The sequence below is a fragment of the Mercenaria mercenaria genome, chromosome 7 (assembly GCF_021730395.1).
Source record: "Mercenaria mercenaria strain notata chromosome 7, MADL_Memer_1, whole genome shotgun sequence".
NCBI lineage: Eukaryota > Metazoa > Mollusca > Bivalvia > Venerida > Veneridae > Mercenaria > Mercenaria mercenaria.
In genome coordinates this window covers 4,038,406-4,048,804 of record NC_069367.1, presented here as the reverse complement: position 1 = coordinate 4,048,804, position 10,399 = coordinate 4,038,406, and the positions used below count along the sequence as shown (strand labels likewise).

The window sequence follows — 10,399 nt, the reverse complement described above, 5'->3', positions numbered from 1 at the left end:
AAAGATGATTACTTCTTTCAATAATTTTTCAATCGTTTGTTACGGGGTACCGTAGGTAAACTGCCTTAATTATGAAGCTTCATATTTAATATTACGACCGGTTAGTATGTACCTCCATTGTGTATTTGTTAAGACCGCAGGAAAAGTCTATTGCAGCGGCATCCCGAGAGAGACTACCTACTGTTGAATGTTTCCATGATTAGGTATTTTCAACACAGTTTAGAAACAAGAACTCATGTTCTAATGTTTCATCATATAACCAAACTTCAATTTAAGTGAAATATGGTTTTTAGCGAAAACCTGGAGGTCGGTACATTTAAGGACCTTTGGCTCAAACTATTTTCAGTGGACTTTAAGGTGAAGAATTATACTTTTAATTATCTTTTTTTAATTCGCTATCATTGTAAAAGGTTTGTGTCTCTCTTTCTTTCTCTCTATTTTCTTTTCTCTTTTCTTATTGATTTTGTTTTTGATTGTTTGTTTGTTTGTTTGTATTTTTTGTCTTTTTTCACATCGAACCGATGCAATTATCTGTCATATGACGACTTTCTAGTTTCCGGCTTTGTAGGTGGAGGGTGACCCCAGTGACCATCTCTTGCATTATTTTAAGGCCGGACACTTGGGTAGAACTTCTGACCTTCCGTAAGCCGGCCGATGACGTCCTCATATGAAGAATTAAATTCCCCGAGTGAGGCTTGAACCTGTATCGGTGAAGGACAAGTGATTCAAAGTAATCGACCGTTACCAAGTGTCAAAAGAAACCCTGCAGATAAAATGGTAAAAAGCATTTTGATTAAAGCCGTTTTCTAAAACGCTACGCAAACCTAATAAGATCATGGACTCTAATGAGTGTTAAGAGGCTAAGACTTCATTTCCAATAAACAAGAGGCAATACTAAGCTCTTCAACATACTTCATAGACAGAGACTCATATTTTTTGCTAACGCACAAATTTGTTATCTTATGATGTTGCTTTGTCTTTTCGATTGATCACAAAATTCTTCAACTTCTTTGACACTAAATGAACCTTTCCTGTACTTTGGATAGATATTGGTCGTCCCTAATGCAGTTTAAAGATGGCTTTGTGATGGGCAATACAAAATTACACCACAGACGCACTCACTGTATTTTTCTAAGCATCTAAATAGAAACTGCAATAGCATTTTGTTATGTTTGTTACATATCATGCAGATGCAGATGTATACGAAACAGTATACTTTGCAAATTCCCGTTTCATTAGGATACAGTCCATCAATTGTACGCATTGTATTGTTTTGTATTTAGTATGTTAGGTCATGTACATTCTGTGTAGCCCGCCCGCTTAGCTCAGTAGGAGCGTTGGTCTACGGATCTCGGGGTCGCGAGTTCGATCCTCGGGCGGGGCGTATGTTCTCCGTGACTATTTGATAAACGACATTGTGTCTGAAATCATGAGTCCTCCACCTCTGATTCATGTGGGGAAGTTGGCAGTTACTTGCGGAGAACAGGTTTGTACTGGTACAGAATCCAGGAATACTGGTTAGGTTAACTGCCCGCCGTTACATCACTGAAATACTGTTGAAAAACGGCGTTAAACCCAAAACAAACAAACAAACATTCTATGTATTGGTACAGAAATAAAGGTCAAAGTGCCTCAAATGATGAACAACGCATATTGTTTAAATTTAATAAGTAAGTGTAAGATTTATTAATGCCGCGATTCTGGATGGGGAGGAGGCAAGATTGGAGTTAAGGGCATCACTGTACAATTCTCAAATCAAGAGAAGAAATACATACGTTACATAGCTATTTCCATGCTATTTTGAAAACTACAGTAACACAGAATATATCTATCACAATAAAGTTTGAGAAGTAGTACATAACAAAATAAATAAAAGTACATAAGAAAATTATAAAACAACAATGGAATAATTCATGCAAACAATATAGAGCATGTAAAATTTGTTATATAAAAAGCATTTAATGATTCTGAGTACATCTGCAAAATATTTTGAAGCAAACTGAAAATACCTTAACAAAAACACACAAGTATGTCGTGACTCAGGTTATTTCACAAAGCTAAAATAAAATGGCGTCCAGATCATAACTAAGCAATAAGATATTGAGATGTATTTAAATGCTCCCAGTGCGTTTTTAATACTTGATGATTTAAGATAATTAACTTTTTTTCTGAGGTTCATGCGAAATGGAAGACGGAAGGAATTACTTTCATGTTCATTTGCAGATCATAATCGGAATTTCTTATATATATATAATTTCCGTTTGTTAACATTTTCAGAATTGCAAATATCTGGTTGTATCTTATCCACTTCATTCAAACTCGAACAGTTGAATTAACTGTAATCGCATCTGAGGAATCTTCTCCTTGATCACAAGAGAGTGTTATCGGAACAGTGTCCTGTTATCACTGAGCGACGTTGTCATAACTTTTAACCTTTTCTTTGGATTTTCAAGCAAATTTCAACGGAACGAATGTTAAAAAGGGCGAACATAAATATATGCTATTGATATTATCTTATCTTATTCAGATACAAACAGACCAATTTTCACTTTATGTTAACTGTAAAAACAATGTGTTATACTTTTGCACTTTTACTGAGACGAAATTATTGTCACTTCACGACATAAAGTAGGTTTCGTTCATATCTGTAACAGTACTAGCGGCACCCATTACAATCATATTTACCACATATAAAATCAGGATCATCAAGTGAAGCACACGATCCTTCAGCACATTCACGGTCGTATAAACGTCCTCCACCACACTCGACGTATCGTCGACAGCTGTACGGATGAAGGTCATACAATATATTACCTTCAGCTTGACAAATATCTGCAGAGACAATAACAAATTAAATGATAATACAGTAATGATATAACAAAAATAAATATAAAATTTTTAAAGATCGGCAAAGAATAATAAACTAATTGACAATACAGTAAAATAGATACCAAATACAAATCTAACTATTAAACATTTTCCATTAGACAAGTGATAATAACAAATAAGCAATGCTAAAAGTCATGAGATAGATTATTTGAATTCCTTAATTGTTGGATTTTTTATCGAAACCAGAATAATTTTAGTGTAATACGTATAGACGTTTGCTTGCAATCAAAATAATCTGCAGAAAAACAATTTTATGACATGTTTTGATGTCGTAGGAATTAAATAAAGCCATTACGTAAACTTGATAATACACCAGTGTAATAAAGCTTTGCCGCTGACTTTGTTTTTAGCAGGAAGAGCTTACATGCGAATTAAAGACTATTTTTGTGTCTTCCCACATTGAAATTATCAAACCTGTTGAATTAAAATTGAGAATATGCACGACAGAGCCTTGAAATTTATTATTTTATTCAACTTATTCAATAGTTTTAGTATTATAGGTATTCATGTAATATCCTTTATTTCAACTTTTATGATATTGAATAAAGTGTTTTAATAATGAGTTGCATAAAAGATCTTAAATATAACAGAATAATGTGATGGCTGTTAATATTTTGATTTTTGAATTAAGATGCGTATTAATTTCAAAAGAAATAGAACAAACATCTATTAGGAAAAACCAAGTCTTAACAACGGAGCTGTCCATACAACACTCACAGAAATAGTGGAATGAGTAAATATATGCATTTACACAACAAACATTAAAGCCCGTAATGTAAAGACGTTGCATAAAACATGAGTACACACCATGTTGAGAATCAACAAATGCAGTTAGTTATATCCTATCCCCTATTTGTGTTCGAGCCTCGATCAGGGCGTTGAATTCTTCCTGCCGGGAAGCCATCCGGCTTGCTTATATAAGGTGATTCTACACAGATGCAGCCCCACCACCACCACTTGATAAAATAATTCATGGAGGGGCACTACGTCTTCCTCCAACATCAAAGATGGAAAGTCGCCATATGGACTATAATTGTGTCGGTGTGACGTTAAACCAAACAATTTGTAATAGATAATTATAGGAAATTGAATAGTGTGTGTAAATTAAGCTGTCATGATTGACAAAATACTAAGGATAATGTTTCAATTAATTCTTTATGATAAACATTAAAGGCTTTACTTTGTGTCTTATCTGCGTTTATCGTCCTACTTAACAGCCAAATGCACGCAATGTAAAATTACGGGTTCAAATAATATAGACCATTTGGTTAACTTGTCACATTTTTAACCAGATAAGTTTAATAGGTACCTACTTTTCAATAACTTTAATTCTTTTTCAGTGCTGTTTGCGATCACTTCATCCTCGTTATCAAGAATAACACATCTAATTGTCGAGCCGTTGTGTTCTTTTCTAAACACTGCTTGTCTTAGATAGATCGAGGCATTTTGCCTGCAGTCCCCGCCTTCTTTTATCAATGTGTCGTATGCTTTAAAAACGTCGGAGCTCTTTAACCTTATTTGAACCTCCAGTCGTCTTCTTTTTTCGGGATAGCCTAACTTGGCAGTACATTTAAGCTGATCTTCCCATTCCGCTTTCTGGTCTTCCACAAGCGTTGTTGACAGGCGTAGTTCCGGCACAGTTTGTATTGCTGTAAAGTAATCATTCATCTTTACAACTCTGTATGATGCAATATATTTCACATTTAAAATGTATATAGCGATACACATTATGTGCTTATTCTCTTAATATAAATTACCGTCTTCCTAAGAACTGGAAATGTTACTTTTTCAAATTCCATGACGATCGAATGGTTATGACCATGGTAAAATATTTTCAACTGCATCAACATTAAAGTAAAACAAAAAGAAAAGTAAACTTATTATGTAAGTTTTCTTACATTTTACTAGGAATTCCATTGAAGTTTTGAAAATTGCAGTGCCAACAGCTCTGCATGTATAAGTGCCGTAGTGGTCACAAGATACGTTCTCGAATTTCACTGTCGTGTTAAATATAGTATCATCGTGAGAAAACATTCCATATGCTGAAAACCCAATACGTGAACAAGACCCAACGCCAGTGCTACTGACATTACAGATTTCACTGTTATATTTACTGATAACAATATATGTCATGTTCATCGTTGAGGTAAGGATACACTGTATAACCTTGCTGCTTCCGACAATTGCCGTCTTGCTTTCATCAGAGAAATATAATACTGAAACATTTGAGAAAAATATGCATTCAATAAAACATAAAGGTAGACTTTCCCAGTGACTTGATAAGGGGTTGCAGTTATATGACGTATCAACTACATCTAAATTCTTATTTGAATAATTTACATGCAGACAAGAAACAAAACGTTATCAAATGCAATAGAGGAGAAAACACAAAGCTGATTACAAATACGTGGATACTGATTATGGAAAAGACGTAAATCATAACCAAGAGAGGCGGAATACGTACTTGGATCTGTCACATTAATAGTTTCCACATTAGATCTTTTAGATACGTTCTCATAGCTTGTTTCACAATGGTATAAAACGCCATCTTTGTCATCGGTAACTAAAAATGTATAAGTAATAGTCTGAATATTTGCACACGTGTCCTTGTCGAGATTTACTTCAGAATCCAACTCGCGTTTTGATAGTTCGGTCGAATTAATTTTCATAATCATATTTTGTGTAGGTATACCGACATTTCCGGTGCATTTTATAACCGCTTCCTGTCCACGGTAAAACTTGTTTTGCTTTGTTGAAAGTACTGGCGTTGAAGGCTTCGCTGAAAACAAATTTAAATAAACTAGAGTCATAGCAATATGTTCGTATGTACATAATGTAAACAATTACTTGAATGATAGAATTTTAAATGCATATCTTAAGTAACTTCGAGACTATTGTTATTCTGGTTCTATATTGTGACACTTATCATTGGGTTATTGTTTGAACTTAGTATGAAGCACTTATGATAAAAACAACCACGGACGTTTGCATATGTGTATCTAGGGCGTTTCTGTTTTCAAAATTGCATAAAATAACACAAACTAAAGGTAAAACCAACATTGAAATTCTAGTTTCACAGATCCTGTCACCCAACTGTCTCCAATTTTCACTGCACACATGTATTCAATTTCACCACCTTGACCACAGGCATCGCTGCACGTAACGTTCTTGAAATGTAAGACTAGTTTTGCCCACGACAAAGCAAAATCTTTTTCTGACAGACTGATATGTTTTTCTATTGTGAAATTCGATTCACTCTGGTTATTTTGTAAAGAGGCAATGATGAACTCCGTGTTACTACAATTTTTAAGGATCTCTATGGTACTCCAGCCACGGATATGGTCGAGTTCGCAAGTCATGTTGGCCGTACTGCCTATATCAACTGTAGGCGATGATGTCGATATTCTCACTGGAAGCGATAAAGTAAATAATTGAGTCATTCTCTGAAAAAAAGCATTATGTAAGAAAAACATGCTACCTAACTGTACCGAAAAGAAATCTAACTATTTATTATTATGAAATAAAACAACAAATGCTAAATGCTTATACCCAATACAACTTTTTGACTTAAAAAATATCTGAACGTCTGCTATGAAATAAAGATTCATTAATTTATTGTATTCCTTTACTGTTATAGAAATTCAATACTCTATACAAATTTAACATAATTGCACAGTCTAGTTTCAGTTTTAATTTGGAAAATAGGCATACATTGCACCTTAGACAAATATAACAATTTTACAGACATCAAAACTTATACTCAAATTTAAAATGAAAATTCTATGATAGATAATGTTTATATAATTTTTTTTATCAGCTATACATATGCAAGATGAATGTTTCAATAATACCTGTTTGGTTTCTCGTGGCTTCATGATTCCTGTTTTCATTTAGCCTAATCTCCAATGATTATACACACATAATCATTACCATTAAGGACGTATGCTAGAATTTGGTGCGAAAATTTTCCCAATAACAGAATTTCTTCAAACTTTGGATATCGAAGGACAATCATCTAAGAAACAAAAAAATGCAATAAAAATCATAGGTCACCGGTATCGAAAGAGAGTTATCTGCCCTTGAAAACGGCATTTCACCCAAAAATGACGTTTTCAAGGGCAGATAACTCTTTTTCGATACCGGTGACCTATGATTTTTATTGCATATTTTTGTTTCTTAGATGATTGTCCTTCAATATCCAAAGTTTAAAGAAATTCTGTTATTGGGAAAATTTTCACCCATCTCATATACAGGGAATTCTAGCGTACGCCTTTAAAAGACATTTATTTTCTATTTCTAGGTACTGTAACTTAAATATAAAATTCAAGTACTAGGCATCCCGACAATAATTTTAATAAAGTAAGGTACATTGTGATATATACAAGCTACTACCTTTGAGTTGGAAGAAATATATTAAAGAATACTTAAAAACTGTCGGGAAAATGGTATTCAAACTCTCTTTTGTTTTTAGAACTTATCTTAGCATTATTGCATACCAGTTGTCGTCTTTACATTCAAAAGAACGCTTTTCTTTTGCTTCTTTCCATTATCTTCATCCATCAAACATTGCAACTCAGCCCCGTTCATATCATTTGTAGTCAAAATTGTTGAATTAATAGTTTCATGGGTTTGACAGTCTTCAGTTTGTGACGATTCAATGACAAATGGCACATTTTCCACCGTATTCTCGCCCTACAAGTTTCAGAAAATGTAGTGTGATGGGTAATAGCACAGAATAACGAGAAAAAACGCCACTTCCAATATTTCGGCATTTTCAAGCTAATCGCAACATTCAATTCCAATAAACAAATCGCAAATGCAAAAAAAAAGAACAACAAACATCATCAAACAAGCATGGAACATGGAACATTCTGTCAACGATTACACCAATACAGAAGATGAAAGAAAAAAAAGAAAACTACACAGATCTCCGAACACGACAAAAAATAAATATGCTGCTGGCTCTGTTCGGTTGAGCCTGTTCGTGAGCGGCATTGGAAATGTAAGCTCCCGTCCAAGCCCTATAGCCCTAGGTTGAGCAGAATTCCACATTTAGACATGTTACAAGTATCACAAGAACAACACTAGAAAAGCAACAACAATTTGATTATAATGTTTGTTGTATCGGTTTTCATCTACATGGGTTTCAGTAAATGCAACATCGCGTTTATTGAATTCTTAGATTCTGCTTTCAACGGATCTTAATTCTTAAAAATATCTACCACTTTATCAAACTGTAGTGCGTTTGAATAAAATTTTATTTTATGCTTCAGTACATTGAAATACACATTTTGAAGCACGCTTTAACTCCAGTGCTGGAAAAAACTGCACGAGACATTTTGTTCAGTTAGAAAAATCCAAATGACATTGCGTTTCACTTTATTTTACTAGTTATAGCATAACGATATAATATTATAGTTCTCGTTAAGTAACGTTATTTGAACTGAGCTGATACTATTAAGAACAAAAAGCGACACTAATGTTCATCTTGTGTCATGCTGTACAAGTAAACAAAGCTTATTTTTCACAATGTGTTTCATCGGGTACAAACAGTGAGTTAGATCATTTATAGCCCACTAATAGTATTTCATCAGTTAGCGTTAGTGTAAAATCCGTTAACACTTAGTATTACATTTTGAGAAAAAAAAATCAAACATTGCCAAATCATAGAAAGAAAAGGTTGTTTCACATGAAAATTGAACAGCATATAAACATGTATATTATCCTATTTAACAATTTTCAGTTGACAGAAATATGCAAGTCAACGCCTTTACAAAGTCATTGTTTCCAAAGAAATGTTACATATCTTCGTTTTAATGATTTTGCAATGAAGTCCAAATGCTAAAAGTCCACATAACTAGGTGGAACGTAGTTTTAAGCAATTGTTTATTTTTATTTCTTTACAAATGGCATTCATTTTTGAAGGGGAACAACATTTTGAGAATATCTTAAGTATCCATTCTATGAGACAGTACGGTAGAACTTGTAATGGACAGGTTAATTGTTGTTACAAATGTTTTTCATTGATCCATATATTTCTGTGTTCTGGTGTACATCTAAACCTTAATAAATCAACAAAATAACATGACATGTTTTCTAAAGCATATATCATGTTTTGCTTTTATCATGTTTTGCTTATTTGAATGAAAAATAGTTTGCATAAAATGACTTTCATAAAATTATAAGTAGGGTCGACAAGAAGTGATGCAAGGCTTGAACCAACAAGTAGACAGAATCTTTTGTTTTGTGACAAACAACACAAATAACATGCTTTGTTCTAGTTATAAGAAAAGATGGTCCCAAAAAAGACAAAAAACATGATCCCTTTTTAACATCATAAAGAATTTTACTTTGAATGAGACTTCAGAGTTTCGTATCTCGTTCTTTTACTTTCTTTGTTCTGTAATTATATATGATATCATATATGGGTCATTTATGTTTTTGTTAAAAACACAATACATGTTTATTAAAGATGATATTTTCATAAAGGAAATAACAATGTTACAATACCGTTATTGAATTTCATCTGGTACTTAGCAGCAAATTGTCAGTGTTTAAGGTAGTTCTGCACGTTTGATATACCGGAAGTGATGGCGTAACGTCATTTATCCCGAAAACGTAGAATAATGCCTGGATTCGGCGTACGGTAACGAAAATCAGTTTATGAATTAAGGACAACCAGTGAATAAATGTATTAAAATGGCACTGTTTCTATCTTTCTAAAGTTAAAATATGATATTAAAACATCTTACACGTTAAATAATTCAAAATAATGTCTTAAAATAGACGGTTCACTTTAATGATAGCCAAATATCTCAAAAATTAACTCACGGACCTATACATTTTATTTCACGATTGTGGAAAAATTTTTGATCCTAACGTGCAGAACTACCTTAATGGCCCAAACTAGCTTTTCGGGCAATTCTGTGATAAAAAATTAGATACTCATATATCCGCTTTGTATACACTCACTCAACAAAATTCCTAATCTGTCAGTTTATATTGTTTTACCATTTTGTTAATAATGCATGTATTCACAAAAAATTCACATACCAACATTTGAATAGGTACTGCAGCTAATTGTTAATTTATTTTAGACCGACTAACGGCCAAAGTAACCGCATTAGACGTTGTTACCAATATTGCATAATTTGCACGTGCATGACATGTGCACCAACATGCACTTGTTAGTTTACACTTTTGGCATTACTAATGAAAGCCCTACTAGAAAAACACATATCGTGGTAAAATTGACACAAGAGCAACGCCATCGAGCTGTCGGAATGTTGTTAGCCAGGACACATTTTCGACACGTGTTATTTATTTTTGCAATTTCAAAAGAATTTTGATATAATTTGTTTGTAGCTGTTACTTTGATGGGGCCTTTGCGGCCGAGTTGTAAAGTTCGCTGACTTCAAATCACTTGTCCCTCATCGATGTGGGTTCGAGCCTCACTCGGGGGGTTGAATTCTTCATGTGAGGAAGCCATCCATCTGGCTTACGGAAGGTC

General features: G+C 33.6%; 1 protein-coding gene across 1 annotated transcript; it reads right to left on the bottom strand.

Moving 5' to 3' along the window:
- Positions 1-1,712: 1,712 nt before the first annotated feature.
- Positions 1,713-6,779, bottom strand: LOC123556103 (uncharacterized). Its single transcript, XM_045346702.2, has 6 exons — positions 6,741-6,779; positions 5,948-6,332; positions 5,354-5,452; positions 4,788-5,105; positions 4,203-4,538; positions 1,713-2,832 (listed from the first exon to the last, which is right to left on the bottom strand). The coding sequence occupies exons 1-6, from the start codon at positions 6,777-6,779 to the stop codon at positions 2,657-2,659; spliced, it is 1,353 nt and encodes a 450-aa protein (XP_045202637.2). The 3' UTR covers positions 1,713-2,656.
- Between the last annotated feature and the right edge of the window lie 3,620 nt (positions 6,780-10,399).